General features: G+C 29.4%; 1 protein-coding gene and 1 non-coding gene across 4 annotated transcripts in view; one reads left to right on the top strand and one right to left on the bottom strand.

The window, feature by feature from the left end:
- Window positions 1-24967, top strand: part of LOC107449163 (uncharacterized) — a 207075-nt gene that overhangs the window by 179574 nt on the left and 2534 nt on the right. For all 3 annotated transcript variants that reach the window (XM_087159717.1, XM_087159716.1, XM_087159715.1), the window contains 3 exons: window positions 5802-5944; window positions 21786-21857; window positions 23796-23967. In XM_087159717.1, coding sequence (XP_087015843.1) covers window positions 5802-5944; window positions 21786-21857; window positions 23796-23967 — 387 coding nt within the window. The remainder of the gene's footprint in view (window positions 1-5801; window positions 5945-21785; window positions 21858-23795; window positions 23968-24967) is intronic.
- Window positions 20462-20533, bottom strand: TRNAC-GCA (transfer RNA cysteine (anticodon GCA)). Its single transcript has one exon. It is a non-coding gene; the product is annotated as a tRNA-Cys (tRNA).

Here is a 24967-nt window from a genome sequence, read left to right as displayed (position 1 = left end):
TTCGATTTTTTCATTGAAAATGAAGATAAATGTTCGAATTTTGATTAAAAGAATTCTACAGGAGTTGCACAAAATAATGGAAAGACTTTGATAATCGATACTAACACATTTTTTGATATTTCTCAGAAAATACATGGAGAATCAAAATATAAATTTAGATCCTTCGATTTCTTATTCATATCAATGAAATTTACAGCTTTATAAGGGTTGAGGCACCGAGAATGAATGACAAACGTTAAAAATACTTTTGAGCACCCTATGACAAAAAAATGTAGTAATAAAATTGTAACTTAATATTTTGGTTCTTATATACAATAATTGAACTAAACTTCGTAAACGTAGCTTAAATATTTTTGAAAATATGAACATTTTTATAAAAAAAAAGATTTTAAAAAAAAATTATTTTTTTGTCTTGCGTTTTTTTTAATAACTTTAAAAAAATTCAATAAAATAAAATAAAAAACGTTTGAATCAATTTTAAATTGATTAAAATATTATTGACATAGAAATTTTAAAAAAAAAATTTGTTAAAAACTGCTCCAAATACGTGTAATTAACGTTTCTTTATACTGCGCATATACGCAAAATAAAAATAACTAAATAAAATAAATAAATAATTTAAAAAATTTTCTTAATTTTGTAGTAAATCTTATTTGACTACTACTTAAGTCCAATTTGAATATCTTAAGCAATTTTCTAAGGAGTTTTTTTTTTCTTTTTAAAAGAAACCTCAAAATAATAAACGATTTTCCACAAATTTCATTTTGTACTATTAAACAAGATTTATAAATGACATCGGTTGGAGATTATGCCGATTAAAGTATCCTTTCTTTCGCATGCTTTATTTCCTAATTCCATCACACTTTGTTATCCAGACCATCATTTTCTGGGTATCATCATTTGTTAATAAATCTTGTTTAATAGAACAAAATGAAATTTGTGAAAAAACCCTCATAATTTTGAGTTTTCTCATAAAAGAGTAAGAAAACTACTTAGAAAATTGCTTGAAACTTTTTTCATTTTAAAGATATTCAAATCGGACTTAACTTATTAGTTGTCAAATACGATTCACTGTAAAATTAAGATAATTTTTTTTAAAAAAAATTTTCTGCACATGCGCTGTATAAAGCAACTACTTCAATTACTCTTATCTGGCGCAGTTTTAATTATTATTTTTTTTAGTTTTAAAGCAATAGTTTCGTTATCAGTTTAAAATTGATTCAAACGCTTTGTTTAATTTTTTTTTTAATATTTAAACTATAGCAAAAAAAAAAATTATTTTTTTATAAAAATTTTCATACATCTCCAGAAATATTTAACCAAGGTGTACGAAGTTTTGTCCAATTATTGCATATAATATCCAAAATAATAGTTATGAGTTGCAAATTTATTGCCACATTTTTTGGCACAGTTGTTGAAAAACATTTTTTTCCGTTTGTGGTTCATTGTCGGTACCTCAAACTTCAAAAAGCGTTAACTTCATTGATATGTAGGAGAAATCGTACCATCTAATAATTTTTAAATTTATGAACTGATTCTCTAAGTATTTATTTTTTAAATATTAAAAAATGTGTTAGTATCGAAGTGTCTCAATTATTTTGTTAAACTCCTGTATTTATGATTAGACACATACATATATATAAATTTAAAACAAAAATTTTTATTAATGCATGTTATTCCAATTTTTTTTTTCATTTTTATTTAATAAAATCTCCTCTCCTAGAGATTGCATTATTACACTATTCTTTTCATATCCTTCTTATCCTTATTAAAATGACATAATCAGAAAGCTATAATGGGTAAATGTGATATATAATTTTTTCCCTGTCTTAAAGCATTTTAAAACATGTGGTGAATTTATTTTGCTAAAAATTTTATAACACAAATTAAATCTAAGACACAAATTTATTTAATTTTAATTACGTATGAAGCTTTAATGAAAAACAAACTTTTTATTTTAGTTAATCCTTTTGTTTTAAAATATATCTGTGAATAACAAAATAAAGCGATTGAAATAAAGGGAAAAGGAAAAAAAAAAAAAAAGAACTATAGAAATGAAGATTGGTACTTGGTCAGTAAGCGAAGAACCACTTAAACTAAACAGAAACTAGCATCCACACAGAAATCGGAACTCTTCTGCTAAAGTTTTCATTCCGGATTCAAAAAATAAAAATAATTGGTTTTGTTGGCGATGATCTCGTAAGGCGATAAAGAATCATGCATAGTACACTCGCAGAGCATTCAGAATTCTTCGCTAACAGCTTCTAATCGTTTTCTAAACGATAATAACAGGGCCTTCGATATTCGACGGGTAAGGAAGGGGGAATGAAATTCTCCTCGAAGGAAAAACGGATGAATACCCCAAGAAACCGGATACCAGCACACGTTGACATGGCAGGCAATGAAAGCGCAGATAAATTAGCCAAGGATGCCGGAAACCTTAACTTTTATGACTGTAACGTCTCCATCCAAGATGCAAATGCTAAATCTAAACTAAGGGAAAAATCAATTCCAACGAAACTCATGATTTGTAATATAAATGCAGATAGATCCACAACAAAAACTATAGCCAGGCTGAGAACCAACCTTTGGTTCTCAGCCTCTGCCGATCTTGATGCCACCACAGAGGCATTAAGATCGGCAGAGAGGGCAGGAAAGTATATAGGAATTGTGAAAACTGCCCAGATACGCAGCTGACACCATGTCCACATCCTTGAGTGTCCAGCAATGAGTGCTAATCTGAGAGAAATAGGAGTCTTGCCGTCATTGATAGACCTTTATGACGATAACATCAAGCAAATCGCAGAAGCAGTAATCAAGACGCATGGAAACATTTGATTCGGCTATGTCATAGACACGACAAAAAAAAAGTGACGTTAGGTAAATCGTGGCATTTGTCGATTCAGAAGCCATCCAGTTTCAACACACACGCGTGACGTTTCTTGCAAGTATCCAATTAAGCTTGATTTAAATCACATGGCAAGATACAATAACTTCATTTCTTCTCGATTTGCAAGTGTCCAATTACGAAACATGGAAGAATTAACTTTCACGTTTTACCCATTATTCGAACTGCTGTAGTATAAAAACAATTTATGTCGCAAAAATGACCTTACTGCATCGTTATTTCAATTTTTAAGTTCTAAAACGATTCCGAATATGTGCAATTTCCTGTTCACAGCTCTATTTTTACTCACGTTCAAATACTATTCTTGTTTTTCATGAAATGCGACACGTCAAAACACACTTTTGGTAACAAATTTTTTTAGTTATAGTTAGCTTTCTCTACCTTCTTATTGTGCAGCCTGACACTAGCAATTTCTGAAACAAATTGGATAAACGTAGCTGGGCCTCCGCAAACTAGCCTAGCGTAAGGTAACACTAGCCAATACCTAATCCAATTTTAAAGAATATATCTATAGAAAAACAACTTTTCTGATGATGATGCAGTTATCTCAGACAAACCTATCAAGCTAAAAAAATGGCTAATATTTTTTAGAAGCCAGCATCTTAGTAGAACTTCAAATGATCTTTTAGAAAACAAATCATGTCTAAAGGAGAAATATCACAATCAAAGGAGTAGAAATTGAAGTGCAGAATGAAGTTCATTTAGGAACAGCACCGTAACGCCTAAAAATAGCAAAAAAATCAAATTCAGTTGATGTGAATGGAAAAAAACTGATAACAAAGAGTAAAATGGCATTCTGTCTGAGATTGAAAGTTATCAATCAATGTGTGTTATCTGCTATGTTACTTACGTATAAAGCAGAGACTTGAAAAAAGATTTATGCAAGAACTTAAAACAGCGGAAAAAAGTAGGGAAAGAACTTCCACAACTCTACGAGAGAGGAAAAGCGAATAATATGGTTGAGACTTGATGCCACTAAGAGAACTAAACTATTAAAAACGGTAACAAACAGGCCATATGAATCTCAAAGAGCTGACAATTGGATACTCGCAAGTGACGTCATCATCTTCTTAGTTGTCGATTCATAAGCGTATCAGCTTACAAGCATCCAAATAAGTCTGATTTAAATCTCAAGGTTAGGCACAATCACTTCCCTTCTTGAGTCACAAGTACCCAATTGTTGGAATTGACTGATATCCTCGTAACATCAAACGACAACGAATATGACCACAATAAAGGTAGTTAAATTAAATTAGCAGTGGGGTATTTATTTAAACACCTCGAGAGAACTACACTCTTCATCAACGAAACCCCGATTTTTGCTCCGTCTTTCGAAGCGAACTAATTGCAATCAACAGGGGACTAGAGAAAATCTTGAGTGAAGGGCACCTTGGAAATACTTGGATACTATCTGACAGCCGTAGTTCAATTCAACACCTCAAAAATTGGGCCCTCATTGGAGATAAAACCAGTTTTTCGATCCTACAAAAAGTAAAGCTCATTTCCCAACAGCATGAGGTCCACTTTCAATGGATCCCGTCCCACGTCGATATCCACGGCAACGAGTTGGCTGACACTCTTGCAAAGAAGGGACTAGACCATCCAGTTCCCTCCACCTCAGAGCTTACATACCTTGAACTTTTTGCAAGGCAAAAGGCCCAGAACAAACAAAAGTGGCTGCTTCCACCTATTCACTACTGGTATAAAGCAGAAAGACCAGGACTCTCTCTATCTCTCCCTGGTGATAGGCAAACCAACACCTGCTTATCCCGACTGGCCAGTGGACGCCTAAAAAGTCTCACATTTTCTGCAAATCAAAAAATCTTTCCTCTTTGCCCTAAATGCCAACAAAACCAGGCATCACCTGAGCACATCTTGAACTGTTTAGTGCTGGACTGGAATGACATTCATTCCTCTCCCATTCTGGTTTCGGATTTTCTGAATGTCAACGGATTCATTGATCTGGTCTGACCCCGTCAGACCAGATGGGAATTAGCAACAACAACAACAAATTAAATTAGAAAAATATCAGACGTGAAGTGGCAGGCAAAAGCAGTAGATTGAAATTTTTGAAAAAGTTTGGGGAATATCTTTATCCAGCAACGGTCGAAGATGATGAATAAATTGTTAGTCGTTGCAATTTTTAAATTTTTAATTATCCTATACTAGAGTTAAAATAATTATTATTTTAATAATGTATGAAAAAAACTGTCTAGTTTTTCTCGAAAATTCACGTGAATTAACTTTTGTGAACAAAAGATGTCATTCATTAGTTTTAAAAAATTAAATAGTTTAAAGTTTATAGGCATATAATTTCAGAAATATTATTGATTAGTTTTGAAGAACAAAGTTTTTTTTAAAAACAAACGAACAGGTTATTAATAAAAAAAATTTCAAAATTCGAAATACTGAATACTGTATTTTTTTCCGCATATATTCTGCACCTAAAACGTCATATCCCTCTGATTTCAAAAATGAGTTCACATTGAAGATTTTGCTTTTCTATAAAAAAATGCATTTGAAGAAAAATGAAATGAATTCCAAAGTTTTGGAATATTTCTAAGTCTTGAAGAACTTTGAAAAAGAAATGCTTATGTCATGCATTTTAGAAATATTTTTTTCGGAGTTTATAGCTTATTTCAATGGAGTTTATGAATGTTCTTTGGTAGCGGTGCCATAAAATGAAAAAAAACATCAAGCATAAAATAATGCCCAAGCATTTTTTTTTTTAATATCTGCATTTACTTTATAGTATTGCTTGCTTCTTGTGCTTTTATAATTAATCTTCCTATTAAAAATTCTTATTTAAATAGAAATGAAATATTAACTTTTTTAACTAATCGAAAACAACTAAAATTTGTATTTATTTAAATTATTAATCATTTTCTTACAGGAGCGAAGGTTAGGTGAAAGCTGTAGAAGTGATTCTTCTGTTCAAGATATTTATCCTACTAAAGATCCTATTGAAGATTTAACGAAGGAGTTTCAACATATTAATGGCGTTAGAAACGGAACAATTGAATCTGAAAGTGAAAGGTAATCATTATTATTGTTATTACCATTATTATTAGAGATGATGGGGGGGAGGCATTTTCTATTTGAAAATATGCTAAAGGAAAAAGCGCCAAACATGTAATATACGTTGAATTCCGTTTTAACAAAATTTTTATCAAATTTTCAATCAAATTTCTGTGAAAATTTAAATTTCTTTTAAAATTTCTATTTATCCATTTTATACATAAATTTTATTAAACACACTTTTTTTCATTATTTTGTATTAATTAAGGGCAAAATAGGGGGAAAAGAATGTATAATTACTTATGGTTATAAAATACAGCATGAAACTCTAGCGTCTTTTTCTGCTTTAAAGGTAAAATCTTCAAAACACATTTCCAAGCAATAATTTTTTCAAATTTGTAATTATTTAGAGCCAAGAGAAACAGTTATTCATCACTGAAATTCTCTTTTATTTACAAAATCAATTATTGATAAATTTTTGAATGTGAATGGAAAAAATTCCAGTCTTTTTTTTCTGATTTTATTTTTAATGCAAATATAATCCCGATAATCTAAAAGAATTTTTTAGGCTGTTTTTTATAATTAAAATATATTTTTGCTTATAATTAGAATGTCAGAAAAATATATATATAAAAGGGACACTGATGCCATATCCGTGTCAAGCGGTTAAGTTTCCATTTAAATTTATGTTTAAATTTCTGTCTAAATTTCTATCTTAATGTCTACTTAAATTTTGATTTAATTTTCCTTTTTTATTTAAATCCCTTCTTTTTTTCAAGTTCTAACAATTTCAATTAATAACATTATTTTTCTTAAATTATTTTTTACTGTATTGAAAAAAGTATACTACTGACACTCAAGAAAAAAGTTGTTAGTTTAGGTTTTAAATAAACAGTCTTACTTTTTTTTTTTTTTGCAACAAATAATTAATGTTGACAGATAGCTCTCGCCATAAACTGTACAATTAACTGAATTTGATAAAGTGCTTCTTACCTTAATTATTTATTTAACTGCTAGAGCAGTCATTAATAAAATTTCTCCACGGAAAAAAATTATTATGACAGTATGTCTTAGACACAAAAATCAAACAAAAAAAATTATAACCTTAAAAAGAAATTAATATTAATTGATACATTAGAAACATAATCATGCTCGATCCCTAACTCCATATGCAATTAATAAGCAAGTAACACTAATAAAAAAGTAGTGATGCGTAAATTTTAACTAGGAAAGTAATCACTTTTATTTCATTTTTAATAATTCAAAATCTTAATGAATTTTAAAAAAAAACATGTTTACCACGTTCACAACGTATTTACTTATGTTTTTAAAAGAAATCTTTACTTTTAATTGCCATATTTTTCTCTTTCCGTTACTTTTCTTTGAATAAAAATTGAGGTATTTGGTACAAGAACAAGATACCGTCAGATGGGGTGACTTTGTGCAAACTGTTAATTATTAAAAACCTAACATTATAATAATTAAAAACAAAAAATTATGCATGATTTGTTATCTCGATTGATAAGACTTTTAAAGTATAACCTACCTTCCTGGATAGCATAACTAGAACTTCTTCAACTGAGCAGATTTTCCAGCCTCCGATTTTGTGACGTTAAAAAACTTGAAAATGTTTGTAACTTGAGATCAAAATTTTCCAAGAACGATGATGTTTACATTGACAGTTCTTGGTAAACCATTAGCTCGTTATGTTGACAACTCAAATCAGTTGATACCGAGCTTTAAAAACGCCCTTACATGGCACAACGCAAAAATTGAAAAAATGACAGTTTGCAAAAAGTTACCCCTCGTTGCACGAAGTCACCCCATCTGACGGTATGCGAAGTTTCATAAATTGTTGGGAAGATCTAATCTAGAATAAAAATGTCAATTTAGTGTCAAAAAAATGGTGTAATAGGATAATAGCTCTCCGAATTTGGTGTTGAACAACTAAAAAATTTTCATAAAAGAACACTTAATTTCAAATTAACATCAAATCGAGCGTTTATATACACTTTAAATGATGTAATTAAATCTAAACACCAAAACGTCTAACACCAATTAATTACCCTACACTCACGACGCGCATTGACACCATTCATGAATTATTTTTCACTTCTGGAAACACTAGTTATAGTACTTTGGATATCGTCAGAAAATTGTTTGCTATCAAGTGTGAAATGGCATGGATGGGATGTTTTGCAAGTCAGCAGAAAAAGTTCGCCATTACAAAACTTGTGTTTTTTTGTTGTGTAAAAAGGACAATTATATTTTAATTTTTAAATATCTGCCTATCGTATTAGGCAATTTAATAACATTTAGTTTCTATCAGCTTCTATTCTGTTAAGCCTAATTCGAATTCGTCTTAATATTCTCCTTGTGCAATACGTATGCTTGATTTACGAACATTTCTTAATTTATACTGTGCCGTGAAAATAACTTTACTGATTGTGTAATTATAAATTTTAGCGATACTAAACAAAAAGGGGAGAAACTATTTTACTACAAAAGTAGTGAAAAGAAACATTACTGAAATTTCACTATTCCAAACACCAAGGAATTATCTATGGTGTTTCAGTACAAAAGTTATAGTGCAAAGTAGTTGCCAAAGTAGTTTTGGATTTAAAAAACACTAAAACATTTTACAGTAAGTTTTATGTAATTTTTCCCTACTCTAATAACCACACAGAAAATGACTGGTTAAGTATTTGTTATTGTATTAATCGAATAAGCAGTCTACAATCTTCAAAGTCAGAAATGCATCGAACTTTTTTTTTTTTTAAATATGGATTTTACCTGATTTTAACACAAAAGCCTTTAATTGGTTTTATTACTACTCAATTTCAATTATCAAAAAATCAAGATTGATTTGATAATTGTTACAGAGTGCGTTTTGCTTCTCTCCCCAATTGATTTACTTATCAAAAACTCATGCTATTGGAAATTTAAATCGGTTTTATTTCGCTAGAGCAAGAGCAAATATTTTATAGATAAAATATACGCAACATAGAGCAGTGTTTATTTGCTTTCACCTGAAAATAATATTATTTAATTAATTCTATTCGCTCTTATCATTTCTAATCATTCTATAATTCAATTCTCTTCAATCTATTTAATTTCATTTCATTCGTTTGCGTAATCAAAACACAAGCTAGGGAGACTTTTTAAATTGACTTTATTTCTCTAAGATAAAGCGAAATGTTTCAGTATGAGATGTAAATAACACAGAACTGCATTTATTTGCTTACTCCATAAAAATATGTTAATAAATATTCAAAATATTATTTATGAAGTCATTTTATGGGTGATGAAGGATTTAAATATATAGCCTTTCGCAGTATTCATTCACTTGCTTAGATATCTAACCTAATAAAGCAATTAATAATAATTTAAAAATAAATTAATAACAATGCAATATTATGAGCATTCTTCAGATGGCTTTTTTTTTTCTTTAATCGGATCTGAATTGCATTAAATAAGGTGTTGATTTTATTTTACTTTATAACCGTCGTTGAACAGCAGACCCAATTTTCGGGTTTACGACTACTAATGCTCAACTCCGTAGACTTGTAATTTTGAACCCAATCCAGAAGACAAGGGAACTCCTGGATCAAGTATTGTGAGAAATTTGCCCTCATGGAGGACTTTTTTATGGAACTAACCCGCATTTGCATTTCGTGGAAAGGAAGACCACGAGAACCTCCCACGGTTAGCTTAGCGGCAAGGGGACTCTAACCATATTTCACGTCAGCACTGTGGTCGGTGCAAGTCGGTAGCGGAATTCGCATCGACCAACCATCTATGAAATTCGATCCCAGTTTGCCTCATCGGAAGGCAAAGGCTCTATCCCCTGAGCCATCGCGGCTCAAGGTGTTACTATAATCATATTGTACTTAAAATGGTATTGGGAGGCATAAGTCCAATTTAAAAAAGAACAAGTGAATAAAACATTATACTCTACAACAATGATCGCCAAACTGTAAATCGCGAGCTACTAGTAGTTCGTGGAAACATTTACGTCACGTGGCAACGTTCCGATTGTCCAATCTTGATTCTTCCATCGAGTTAATGAACCAAATGTAAAACTTTTCTTAAAAAAGAGAAGAAGAAATGATAGTTGTTTGGATTGGAAGCTCACAGTAGGATTTAAAAACGGTACGGTGGCTCAAAAGCTTCATAAGTTTTTCTACCACACTGCATTGCATCATAGTTCTTACCCCGAAAAGCATCGTTTGCATGGTAAAGAAAAAAATACTATAACTCCCAGCTCCTATTTTCAAATATAAAAAAAATTGCACATTTTAAGTTTTCAGTTTGGAAAAAAAGTAGCAGCAAGTTTCACAACTCAATGTACACAAAATTACTAGTCAAATAAAAAAAATTTATATAACTTAATTAATTCGAGACAAGTGAGGCCATCTTAATTTTAAAAGAAAAAAATTGCTACAAATACGGTTGAGGATTATTGTTCACTACTTTTTATATGTATAAGATTAGTATGATTAGCAAGGGTGGGTTAAGAATGTTTTTTTTTTTCATACTTAAAAGTAATTATTACTTCATTCATATTCTACCATTAACAATTTGATGCAAGATTTTTAGACATATTTTTCATACTTGTTTTTACTATTTTGTATAAATTTAGGGCAAAATAAGGGGAAAATATTATATTTAGCATTTGAATAGTTTATGGTTATGAAATACATCATAATATACATCAATTGACGAATATTTTTAGAATACTTGACAAAAATTAAGCATCAAAAGTATAATCATTATTAGACTAAAACTTAACATTCAATGGTAAAAGAAATAAGAATTCTATGAGAATCAGATAAAAATTATTAATGAGGAATGTCAGACTGAAAGCAGCAAAACATGTTTGATTGCCCGAGGGAACAGAGAGAAGTTAAAAGGTGGACATTAAAATCACCTCCAAGTTTCATTCTGCTGGCAAACTGGTTGTAACGTTTTTAATCCCATATTTATCACTAGTAATTTGACAAATTTCAATAACGAAGCCGTGGTGGGCTTCGGGTATAGAGCACTCGCCTTCCAATGAGGTGACCGATGTTCGAATCCCAGCGATTATTGTTCGATACAAATTCTGCACCTGGCTCGTACCTCGCTGACGTAAATTAGCTTCATAATTTAGCTTCATAAATTAGCTTCATAAATATTGCTGACGGAAATTAGCTTTAGTGGTAGCGGATCATGCATTGGAGTCTCCTTACCGTCATGCTAACCATGGGAGATTTTCGTCATTTTCCTCTCCATGTAACTCAAATACGGGTTAGTTCCTTCCAAAAGTCCTCCACGAATACAAATTTCTCTCAATACTTGATTTAGGAGTTCCCTTGTCTTCTGGATTGGGTTCAAAACTACAAGACTATGGAATTGACCATTGGTAGAGTCGTAAACCCGAAAGTGGATCAACTCTGCAACGACTACAATAAAATTTTAATAACCTTTACTTTTCTTGCTTAAATTAATTTTAATTTGTGACCCCTGAGTATGTTTTTTTTATTTAAACTTCATTTTTCAAAAGGATTCTAACATTGATTTTCTTATTTCTGAAGTTTTCTTGACCGCTAACTATTTATACTCATTGTCCACAAAACCACTACTTAGATCTAAACCCTACTTATGTCCACCATTAGTTAACAACCAAGTGTGAAAAGGTCGAATTAATTTCCACTTTCAAAATGACGCAACCTCACCAAAACAAAACAAGGCACGACGTTATCCCTTAAATCTCTCTTGTCACCTCTAGAGATAAAGCAATCTATTAAAACATAACACCTACTTACAACCGCATTCCAGAGTCATAAGATAAGGAGGAATCCTTGCCTCAACATCGGTTTAGCGACATCTCTAATAACCTCTTTTGCAAACACAACTCTAATAGAGTCATTCTACCGTCTTGTGAACGATGACGAGCTCTGGCATGGCACCACCGAATTTCCGCTCTCTGACATCCTTTCATAAATCTAGAAGACACATTTAATCGTCTTCCACTCCTCGCACCCCCCAGTTTATTTCGGAATTACACAACACGCTGCTTGTTTTAGCATGCTTGGTAAACGGAAGGTTGAATAAAATATTTGTTTGTAAGCTATATTTTCTAATCTGAGATATCGACCATTAATTGAATATTGTCATTCTTAGACTAATAATATTACTTTTCATCTTAAACAAATTATTTTAACGTAATTAATTAATACTTAATGATGTATAGTTTGATGCTTTAGTGTTCTACTTTCCCCCCTTCGTCCTTTCGCGATTTATTCAAGTAGTAAATTTTAGGCAATAACGTTCGCCTTCGTATCGTTGTAATGTTGAACTGAACACAAAAGACAAGGAAATTACAGTGAGAAATATGAGAGAGAACTTGCCCGCATACGTAACTTTTTAATAAAAAAAAAAACCAAAATTGCGTTAGAAAGGGAGGGGAAAAAGCACGAAACGTTCCTATTGTAAACAGCGATAACAGGTTAATACAGTGTTTCCCAACGTGGGGTACACGCCCCCACTGGGGGGCAATTTGATTGTTAAAGGGGGCAATTCGAAAATGGACTCGACACGAGTTTAACCCTTTTGCTCTGGGTCATTTAAATGCAATGCTAGATTTCAGTGGCAAAATTGAAAGAAAAATTCAAATTCGTAAATAATTGCAGCCAATAAATATTATAAATTCTTTTGACTAGACCAGAATATCAACTGGGTTTTTGGCGTTGTCAAGTTAACTTCCCTTCAGCAGACTCTACGTGGACTTTCATACTTTAAAGAAAAAATTGAAAAGAGGACAACAGTAAAGTCTCTATTTACTGCTCACACTTCAACTCATAATCGTATTCTGGAGGCTAGTTATCAAATTTTTTTATTCATCGCTAAATCTGGAAAAAATCATACAACAGGAGAGAATTTTAAAAAATCGTCAATATCAGCATCTATTAAAACGGTTCTTGAAAAAGATGACAAAGCTGTAAAAGCTATGCCACTCAGTAACAATACTGTTAGCAGAAGAATAGATTAAATGAGTGAAGATATTGAAAAACAACATGTTGAAAAGATGAAAACAACAAAATTCTCAGTGCAAATGGATGAATCAACTTTGATAGACAGTGTGACAGTATTGATAACTTACGTAAGATATATTGATAAAGGGCATTTTGCTGAAGAAATGTTCTTCTGTAAAAGATTAGAAAGCACCACTACCTCTAACGATATATATATAATAAGCTAAAAAAGTACATAGATGTCAATAATATACCAATAAATATATAACATCTTGTGTTGCAGATGGTGCTCCTAAGAAAAATGGCTGCTTAAAATTTATGAAAGATGAGAATCCAGAAATGATAACCGCGCATTGTGTTATTCATAGGGAAAACTTGGTAGCTAGAAAGATCTTGCCTGTTCTAAATGAAGTACTACATTCAGTAATAAAGTGCATCAATGATATTAAAGCTAATGCCAAATGTGAGCTTCTCTTCAAGCTATTTTGTAAAGAACAAAATGCAGACCATGTGAGACTTTTATTTCACACTGAAGTAAGATGGCTCTCTAAAGGGAACTACTTGAAAAGATTTATGGAACCGTTTGATATTCATAGTGATTTTTTAAGTGACAAACCTAAAATGAAGTATCTGTTAACAGTCGATGATAAAGCATTTGTGAGTTATTCAGCCGATATCTCTGAAAAACTAAATATATTAAATAAGCATCTTCAAGGAACAAATAAAACTCTTGTTGATGCAAAAGCGAAGATATTTGGTTTCATTACCCTTATTGAGTTATGTCAGATATATATTAACAGCAAAAACTTAGAACAGTTTCATTGGCTCCAAAAATGTGAAGTAAATAATACCGCTTTACTTGCTATTGTCGATCATCTGAAAATTCTATCGGCTGATTTAAAAGAAAGATTCTATGGTTTAAAACAAATTGATTTTCCAACATGGATGATGCAGCCAAAGTTAGTAGATTTGTCTGATATATCAAATATGCAGTATCAAGAAGAACTCGCAGAAATGCAAAATGTTAAGTCAATTAAAACTTTATTTAATATAAAGGGAATGATGGCATGGCTTTGTGAGGAAACAGAAATCAAATACACAAATTCAACCAAATGTGCAAGAAAACTATTGCTACTGTTTCCATCTTCATATTTAGCTGAATTTGGATTTAGTGCAGTAAATGATTTACTGCTAAAAAAAGAAATCGTCTGGATATAACACAACGGGGATACTTGAGACTGAAGCTAACCAAATTGGAACCTAACATAAAATCTCTGTGCAGCAAGGATCTCACTAAATTAAAATATTAAATTATTATAGAAAAATCTTTATTAAAACTATTTGAATTTTAGATTTTCATTATATGCTTTGAAAATTTACTTACTGTGTTTCATTAACAATTTCCTAATGATTTCTTCCTAAAATCTATCATTTAAGTTTCTTAAATGAACAATTCAATTTTTTAGTATTAAAAATTATGTGTATGTTACATAGGGGGGCATAAGATTTTTAGAATGACTTAGGTGGGGCATGGCGCAAAAAAGGTTGGGAAACACTGGGTTAATAGGTACTTTATTTACGTCGCACTAGAGCTACAAATGGGCTATCGGCGACGGTCTGGGAAATATCCCTGAGAATGATGCGATTTATTTATTTATTCATTCATTTATTTCATCACAATTTTGACCCTCTATAGCAGTGTTTCCCAAAGTGGTCCATATGGACCCCTATGGGTTCGTGGTACCATTCAGAGGGTCCGTGAAAAATAAAAACTGATTTAGGGGTCCCTGAACAACGTCAGGGGGTCCGCGCGAGGTTTAATATTAAATAATAAAATTGTGATTGGTTTTTATTATTATGGAAATTAAGATAAATAAAATAGTAGCGATTTTACGTCCTATATAAGTAAACTATAAATATAGGTGGGTGCTGATAATTATTAACAGTGGTTTGTTACAAATTAAACAGTTGATTTACAAATATTCTTATATCTTTTATTCCCTTTTTAAGAGATAACAGTATGAATGAGTCGAAGAAAAAACGCCAAAAATTCAGTGTTGAATATTTGAAGTACGTCTTTATTTCTTTACCTATGTATCTTCTATGTAATAAAACTATAAGAAGTGATTCAATCCAACATTCCAAGCTTAACAAACAATTGATAAAAATCCATTGTAACAAAAAACATAAAGATTTAACTATTTTTCAAACAGTCAAAGAAAAATATTTGAAAACACCGTCACTGCAACAACTTATAGGGACAACATCTAAGCGAGGTGACGATGGACTGCAGGTTTCTCATAGTTTCGCATGTTTCTATATATAACATGATTGCAAATTCCGGAAAGTCTCATACTATTGAATAACTTATTTTACTAACTGTAAGTGGGATAATACTCACCGGGTTACACAAACCAGCTTTTAACATTGTAAAAAGAATTCCTCGGAGTAATAATAATGTACAAAGAAGGATTGACAAAGTATCTCAGTGCGTAGAAAATTCTTTATGTGAGTACTTAAAAATATCTGAATTTTCTATACAGCTTGACGAGTCCACTTATCCAGGAAACGAAGCTTTTACTTTTAGCTTATGTAAGATTTGCAAAAGAATAAAAATTTAACCAAGAATTGTTATTTGCTAAATGTTTGGAAAGCGATACGAAAGGTGAAATGTTATTGAATGTTAATTTAAAAGCTATACCCTTGACTAATATCATTTCTGTAGCTACTGACGGTGATCCGGCAATGGTAGAAAGATACCGAGGTTTTCTGGCTAACTTAAAACAAGCTGCAGCGAATGTATTTTCAGTACATTTGCCAAACTTAACGAAACTAATTTGAAACTACAAGATGAACAATAAATTTAATCAAAACTAAAATCGTAAAACTGCGTTTGTTGCAAAACTTTTTCTGTATAAACAAAACTTGGGCAGAGGATATTGTTCTCTCAGTTTCAGTGCCGTAATGAACCTCATCACAAAAATAAATAAATGATTAGAAATTAGTGCCCACAAACATTGAGCCTGACATAAATACACTCTTAAAATCTCATCACGTTTATCCAAGTTATTATTATTTTTTTTTTTAAGCAAAAGATATAATTTCAATAAATAGTTCTTCAACAAAATGTTTTGTTTGTTTAAATTTGTAATTTTTATACCATACATATATGTAGTTTTTCACTTGGGAGTCCGTGGGCAAGTTTTGACTATAAAAAGGGATCCATGGGTCAAAAAAGTTTGGGAACCACTGCTCTATAGAGAGGATGGCGCACCCGCTTTAGTAGCCCGACGACCTGCGCGAGAAGTCGAGCATTTTACTGTAGAACAGTTTAACAAAGACAAAATTCCACTCACCCTTGGTCCCTACACATGCTGATCAAAGTGGTAAACCCCCTTAGTGGCGGCAGTCAGTGATGCTTGACATCGGTGTTCTACTAGAAACCGTGTATTTAAGATCAGTCCACCACGGGAGCCGAAGGCGGTAGAATTCCAACCCACCATTCGTCTACCACAGGATACAATTTATGTCAACACTGTAGTCGATGCGAGCTGATTTTAAAAAACAAAGAAAGATTTTGCAAAGTGTTACTCTAACGTTAACGCTATTTGAGCTTCACAGCGCATTCGCGAAAATTTCGCACAAATCACAGTGTTGCAAAGAAGTCGAAAATAGGGTTAGCATTACGATTAACGTAAAACAAACGCTATACAAAAGCACTCTAATACGGTATATGAAATCAGACAATCTGTGTTAAAAGCTAATGCTTTCTCACCGGCCTTCAGAACAAAAAGTAGCAATGCTCATGCTTTTGTTAGCATTCAAAACCACGCTGCTTGAATAAAAGTCACGGCTCTGCATTGATTTAAGTTGATTTTATTTTTATCTTACCGCTGATTAGCAGCCTGTCCACAGAATTGAATCAAAAGGCAATATCATTTAATTCCAAACCAAACTCAGAAAACTTAAAAATCCTAATAGAAATATCAGAAAAAACTTAGTTCTCGTTTTGAGTGAAACTAACTCACATTTATTCGGCAGGAAAAGAAAAACCATAAAAATATATCATGATTAACTCAACTGCTGTTAGTCATATAAGGCTGGAATATTTTGTATCAAGGAAATGACTGTTAACAAATAATTTTATATTAATCTATCTCAGGGGCTGCACATCCCATCCATGAGTACAAAACTCACATCCTTGTGATTTTGACAAAAGGGTCACCTATTCAAAACGGGTAAAATCCGCCTTCTTGAAGGACTTTGAGATGTCTTCCAGATGTAATTTTTTTTTTAATATATTATAAATGAGTATTTTCCTAATTGTTTTCAAATTTTTATTTATTATTAACTTTTATGTTAGAACGGTTTTATAAAATATATAAATTTCGATTTAAAATTAACCAAAAAGTGAATATTTTCAAATTTAAATTTTAGTTTTTCTTAGAAGTATTTGATTCCCGATTTGAATATAACATTTCAGCAATACTCATCATAAAATTTCACTTCAAATGTACTTCAAATTTTGTTTTCACTGTATCGATTTAAAAAGCGATCGCGAGAGAGTCGAGATATTTTAAATAAGTTAGCTCCTTTTTTTCTCTTTTTATTATCATTATTAATAATATTTCACGTTTTTATTTCGTCGGAATCTAACTTAAAATTAATTTCCTGATAAAAACTAATTAATTCTTAAAGTTAATTTTATCCCTGCTCTTTACGTGTCAAATTCAGAGCTCCTCAATAAGTGGCCACTAGGTATATTGCTAAGATTATTATAAAATAGAACAGGTACTCGATTTCATTACAACTTTAATAGTTTAATGTGGTGATATTACTTTAATTTCCTCTGCAAAAATTCTGAAAATGAAGTTACTGAAAATTTAATTATATTATTTTAAAAATATAAAATGAAGAATCATTTGTACATTCTCTGAAAAAGCAAGACATAAAAATAATATTAACTGCATTTTTCATTATTCACAAAATGGAATAAAGAAGGGACGGGATTTGCTTAATTTAAATGGAAAAACTAATAATTAAAGTGCCAGTTTCATATTAATTTATTTTCAGAGTATATGTAATATCTACATTTGCATTTTCTCTTAGAAATATGTAAGTTAAAATTATCTCGTAAATTCGCAAATTTCTATTGCAATATTTATTCATTTATGGAACATTTAAATAGAATAATAATTCAATTATTCTACTATTTTTACGAAATTAAATCTAGAATAATTTATTTCCAGACAAGAATTCGTTTTTATGCATAGTGTTTTGTTTGAGAACAGCAATTCAATACTAAAAACAAATAAAATGGATTAGAATTTTCGGCGAGATAGGTTTTGCATATATTAAATCTTGCATTTTAAATAGATCAATCGTCAAAGATAATAAAGGAGAAATGCGAAATGTAAACATAACTTCAATAACATTTCAAAAACTAAATTAAAAAAGCATCCAGGATTACAATCTAAGACGTAAAACGCAAGAAAAATGTAAAGCAATGCGCAGAAAGATATAAAGAACAAAATTTTACGATGGTAGAGTAAACTAAGCAGTGAAGGAACATTTAAGCTTCGCTTGCCTTTTAAAAAATCATATTAATTTCAAAATTCGTAATTTTAGTTAAATGACAGTGTCAACATATTTGTTACTAATTGCAAATTATGTAAAAAAATTGTAGAGAACTTATATAATATTGTTTTAAAGTTTTGGAGGTTCAAATAACAAGTAGTAAGAAGACCAAGTGAAGGAACAGCTCTTATCAGTGAATGAGCACACGGTAAAGGAACACTTAATTTTGGCTATTTTTTAATGCTCTTTATGAATTTATAAGCCACTCAAATATTTTAAAACAAGCCTATTCTTGAAATTATAACAAATAAATACTTGGAAATTGTTAACCTTTTTTTTGTAATCATGAATTGAAAATTAAAGTGTCAACATATTAACACATACTGTTCATTCACTGGGAAATCTATGCCCAGTAAAGGAACATGCCTGTTCCCTCACTGGTTAGAAGTTATTTTTCGTATTTTTAACATACTTTTGATGCGGAACATCACTAAAGGTACAAGAAAATTATAGTTTATCTTTTATTTTCACTAACTTAGAAGAAGAAAAAACAGCAAAGGAACACTTGTTCCTTCACTGATTTTTCATCATTTGGTGATCCAGTGAATAAACACCCCCTTATCTCAGTACTTTATTATGCTATGATGCTTTAAAAAAAATAAAACGTGACTTCAATAACTGTATTTTGAATTCTCTATTTCACAGTGAGAAAAATAAAACTATTACATGCAATTAATTCCACTTCAAACATATAAATACAAACACTCACCTTATAATATTTTCAAAGAAACAAGGTGTTGCAGAGATAATAACAAATTCAAAATTTTTTGCAGAGAAGTCTATTTGACCAGGTAATCCAAAACATTGCTAGATGACTTCCTATTGTTTGGCAGTAAGCTATTGTGACCAATCAATCTAAAGAAAAACTTTCAAATTCTTATTTTTAATCAATATATATGAAATGTTCCTTCACTGGTTGGTTTACCCTATATATACATTTCATTCACTTGAAATTCAGTTCAGTTAGTTATACTTCAGGAAGATTACAGGTATTTTTTTGTCATTATTATTTATTTACGCTGCACTAGAGCTGCACAATGGGGTATTGGCGGCAAGAAGATTACAGAGAATATATTGAAGATACAAAGAAGTTCACAGGTTCGCCAGGTCACTAACTTTGGTACTTTAACCACCTAGTATGTTAATTACACCACACAAATTGTTAATCGTCGATAAAAATATTATCTTATTTTACTCACTGATTTTTCACATGCAATTGATGATTTCTTTGATGCAGAATTTTTATCAAACAAACATTTCATACTTTTTTATTATTTTGTATTAAATTAGGTCAGAATAAGTGAAAAATTTTATATTTAGCTTCTGAATAATTTATGATTATGAAATACAGCATGTAACGCCGGTGTCTTTTTCTGCGTCAAAGTAAAATCTTCCAAACACGGCTTACTTCCACACAATAATTTTTCTAATTTGCAGTTACTTAGATCTAAGAGGAACAGTTATTCAGTTATTATATTGAAATTTCGGTACAAATTTACAAAATTCATTATTGATAAATTTTTTAATATGAATGGAAAAAAAAAAAAATTTCAAGCGACTTTTTTTAGATTTTATATTTTTGTACAAACATAATTCTGATAATCTAACAGATTTCAGTAGCTTTTTAACTATTTTATATAATTAATAAAATATCAAAATATATTTTCGCTTATAAATAGAGCTCCAGGAAAAAATATATTTATAAAAAGGACCCCCTGTGCCCCATCCTCACTTATTAACAGCAAATTAAATTTTTTTTAAAAACTAGCCAAATAAATTATTGCTATTTATTAATTACCTTTTCTCTTACTCAATTCCAAAGGTAATTAACACCGTACCAGAAGTAATTATTTACCTTATTTCCCAGTATAAAAAATAATTTAGGGGGCACCCGGGTTTGAACCGGGGACCTCTCGATCTGCAGTCGAATGCTCTACCACTGAGCTATACCCCCGTTGTGTATGCTGTTGAATAGAAATTATAAAAATGATATTACTTATAAAATTGTTTTTAAAAGATATATTATTTGCTTTCATTTAAAATTCAATTTTCAAGATTCTAGAAAAAAAGACATAATTAATTCCAGTTAAGATTTTTCACGAAATCAACTGATCCAATTAGAGTTTATAAAAACAGAAGAGTAACACAAAGATTTGTGACTCTTCATTTCCATAATTATTTTAAAATGTTAATATAATATAGTTTATAAATTTAAAAAAATAGAGAGTATTGAAATGATTTCTCTTAGTCATAAATCCTAAAAATAAAAGCTTAATCCAGAGATCAATTTTGAAAGGGAGCTTGGTGCTGCCATCTACTGACTATGTTTTAAATATTAACAGGTGCATGCCCCATCGTAAATTATTTATACGAGTAAGTAATTTTAAAATAATTTTTAAAATTTATATTCTTAATTTATAGATTAAAATAAATTAAAAACAAATTTTTTTTTTCAAAATTAATTTATGAAAAAATGTTAGATGCATTATATCACACTTTTTGTACTGAAAATAATTTTTTTTGTAGTAAATAAACTAGTTAATTCATAGAATGTCAAATATTTTTTTTTAAACGTATCTAATATGAAGTATAAAAAGTCCAAGTTAAAATGAAAATTGGTTTTAAATAATCAACATATTATAACATGCCAGTTAAATTCTTAGTGTCTTTTAATTCCATATTTTAATTAAATTTACAGAAACCATAATAAATTTAAACAAAAATCATTACTGAGATTTGGCATCTAAGGAAAGTACATTACATTCCAAGTTATCCTTAATGCATTGTTTTTATTAATACGAATTGATTTTACTGATAAGCAAATATAAAAGAACAAAGAAAAACGGTATACTTTTTTCAACCTTTAATTATGCTAATATGAAAGTGAATTAACCGTATGATAGAAATTTAAAATTCCATCTAATATATTTAAAAAATTAACTGTAGGAAAAATAATACAAAGGCTTTTTTGATATGAAATTACTTTTTTTTTTTATGAGGTTTTAAGTATTAAAAAGGAAATTTCTGTTTCTTTTATTTAATAACATTTTTTTACAAATTTTTCTCTGAAATACTAGTAAATCGCTACTCTTTTAGATTTATTACAACTTATTAATCAAAGGTTATAAAATTATAAGGAATAACACTTAATGTTTTAATAGCATTCCAAATATAACAGTAGAGTTTATTTAATTTTCTTATTTTAGATCTGAAGAAGATATAATTAAAGAAAAAGAAGACCTGCGCAATATTGCATGGTTTCAAGCTGGAATACCTAGGTTAAGTATCTACAATTATAATAATTTGAATTTAAGTTTGGAAAAAAAAAGGGTACTTAAAGGAACTTTAAAATATATATATATATATATATATATATATATATATATATATATATATATATATATATATATATATATATATATATATATATATATATATATATATATATATATATATATATATAACGTCGTTGCCGAGTGGAAGGATTAAAACAGGTCATAGGTCGGGAAGGAGGATACAAATTTATTTATTAATTATTAGACAAGAGCAGTCATGAGAAAGAGTAAAAGTGCACATGAAAAGTTGCGCTCCTTGGTTATATGTTAGGGAAAATCTTGCAAAGTAAAATCCGTAAAATGTCTTAATTTAGGGAAAGAGGGAAATCTTAGAAATTACTATTGGTTAATGAACTTGCTCGAGTGATTCCCACGGCTTAAAAGGGAAAAAAGATCTTTATTTAAATTTATGCATAGTTGGGCCAAAAATAGATTTAGAAACAGGGTGTAGCTTTTAAAAGTGTGAGAAAGTATTTCGATTTGAATAATTAATTAGTAATAAAGTAGGAGTTGTTTTATAGCAAAGAAACTAACATAAAAAGATTAATTGAAGCTTTTTATGTTACATATATATATATATATATATATATATATATATATATATATATATATATATATATATATATATATATATATATATATATATATATACTCTACAGTGCCCACAAATTATCGCAAGGATGATGCAGCCAAGCAAAATAGTCATTAAAATATACTAAAAGTTGAGTAATTTTGCTTATTATTATTATTACTTCAAAAGATAAATTTACTTCTAAAGATTCACATCAGAATATTTCAAATACTATATTAATAATCTATAATTAAAACAAAAATCATGCTTCACTTAAATTTTTAAAATTAAATATTATATGATCAGAAAAGAAAAGATAGTGAGTTTTAATGTTCTTTAGTATTAGAAATTTTCTATTAAAATATAGTTTGTTTGTTTTTTGCTAAATTTTCTAATTAGTAAACAATTAGAAAAATTTATTAAAAAATATCAAAGGATGTGTAATTTTTATTTATGAAAAAGTTTTCAGCATGTTCGCATCAGAAAACTTCACAAACAATTTCAATAATCTGTAATTAAAAGAAATTTAATAAAAATCATGCTTTAGTTAAATTCGAATGGGCGAAAAAGCGTTAAGTTCTTATGTTGCATAATTTTTTAAATTTTCTATTTAAGTTTTTTTGTTTTGTTTTCTATACTACTTATTTGTAAAAAAAAATATATTAATTAGTTACAGTGGTAAATTTAAAATTTGCAGTTTATGAACCAGAATAAATTCAATATGATACGAAATAAATAGTTGTACTCATTTAAAAATATTAGTAACATATATGTGTACATCAGGAAATCAAATCTACAATCAAAAAGATTTATCAGTAGGTTAAACTGCCTAAAAAAAGCAAATTTCCAGTCTAATACCACACTTAGAGGTTAACAAATATTCATAATGAAATTTTATGATGTTCAGGATAAAATTTATAACTTTCAAGTAATATGTGGGATATCTTAAGTAATTTCTAAAACAATATTAAATTCTATTTACTCTGTTATAACTTATATGCCATTTATTTGAAATTAGTTTTTGATATTACATTTAAAATTAAACAAAATTTTCTATTAAAAACAGTTTTAAAAATATACATGTTTTAATAACTACATGTTATATTAAAATGCATTGAGTTCAGATATTATGATCTGTCAGAGAGGACATATTAGTTTTCATTAAAATCCTTTTTCTTTTTAATTATTCAATTACACAGTCAAATTTAAGAAGTGATTTAACTATGAATTTCAAAAGATTCATACAGCTACAGTATTTTAATAATAATATCAGTTTTGTATGTTGTGCTAAATTACTTATATCATTTTAGGGAAATAGCACTTGAAGTTCTGGCTGAAAAACCAGAAGGTTCTTTTATAGTCCGCGAAAGTACCACAAAACCAGATTGCTACGCCCTTTCTCTAAGGGTCCCACCTGGAAAAAATCCAGATGGAATTGCACACTATCTCATCCTTCGTACTAATAAAGGATACAAAATAAAAGTAAGAAACAAAACTACTTCGCTGAATAGTTTTTATGTCGAAACCTTTTACATTTAAAATATATTTATAAAAAAAACATTAAACAATTTTTAATACCAATTTTTTACTTTTGTTATTTCCTTGCTTGATTAGTTTTGGAAAATAATAAATAAGCGTAAATATATAACCAAAAAAGGTAAATAATAATTTATAGTAGTAATCCCGGTAGCAAAAACTCTCCAGTAATAACATCTCCATTTTATTTTTTTAAGTGAAAAAGCTTAAAAATTTCTGTGAAATAGAAAAATCATTTTTAATTTCGAATTTCCTAAATTCATGTTTGTTTCAGTTCCTTAACCAAAATTGTTTGCCAATCAGTAGTTATATAAGTTAATGCTCTTTATTTAATGGAACTTTGAAAGGTAGCAAATTTAAAAATCAAGTCCTTAATTATAATTCTTTCCTTAGTTATAATTCTAGTAACTTTTCATTTTGTGTCCAAAATTCTAGTAACTTTTATAGGAACTTTATAACTGTATAGGAACTTCATCTTTTAAATCTCAATTATTCTATTCCATCATTCCATTCAATTTAAAGTTAATGAAAAATATTAAATTTTTAACATTTTTTTATAATTTTTATCTATTTATGGGTGCTAGTTTTACTAAACACTTGTTAGATTAAGCCTAATTTTTTTTTCATAGCAGTTTTTATCTGAAAGTGTTAGGGTTGCAGACAAATTTAAATTTATGAATATTCTGCTACCAGGGTTAAAGACTAAAAGTTAAAGACTAAAGTAGACAGGAAAGAAAAGTAATTCAACTTGCGCACTTAAAAGTATATCTTATAAATAACTATGAAATCAATAAATAGTTTTCATACAATTTGAATTATCAACCAAAATCCTGGGGAGAAAATAAAGTGTGCATGTATACAATGTAATAAGAAAATTATTTTACTTTACAAAAATTCATCTATCAATAAACTAGAACACGTTACTAATATAAACTTGATTTTTCTA

The sequence above is a fragment of the Parasteatoda tepidariorum genome, chromosome 3 (assembly GCF_982258835.1).
Source record: "Parasteatoda tepidariorum strain Cologne lab strain chromosome 3, Ptep-v5.0, whole genome shotgun sequence".
Classification (NCBI taxonomy): Eukaryota; Metazoa; Arthropoda; class Arachnida; order Araneae; family Theridiidae; genus Parasteatoda; species Parasteatoda tepidariorum.
The sequence above is the reverse complement of the archived record's forward strand: the minus strand, read 5'-3'. Positions and strand labels throughout refer to the sequence as shown.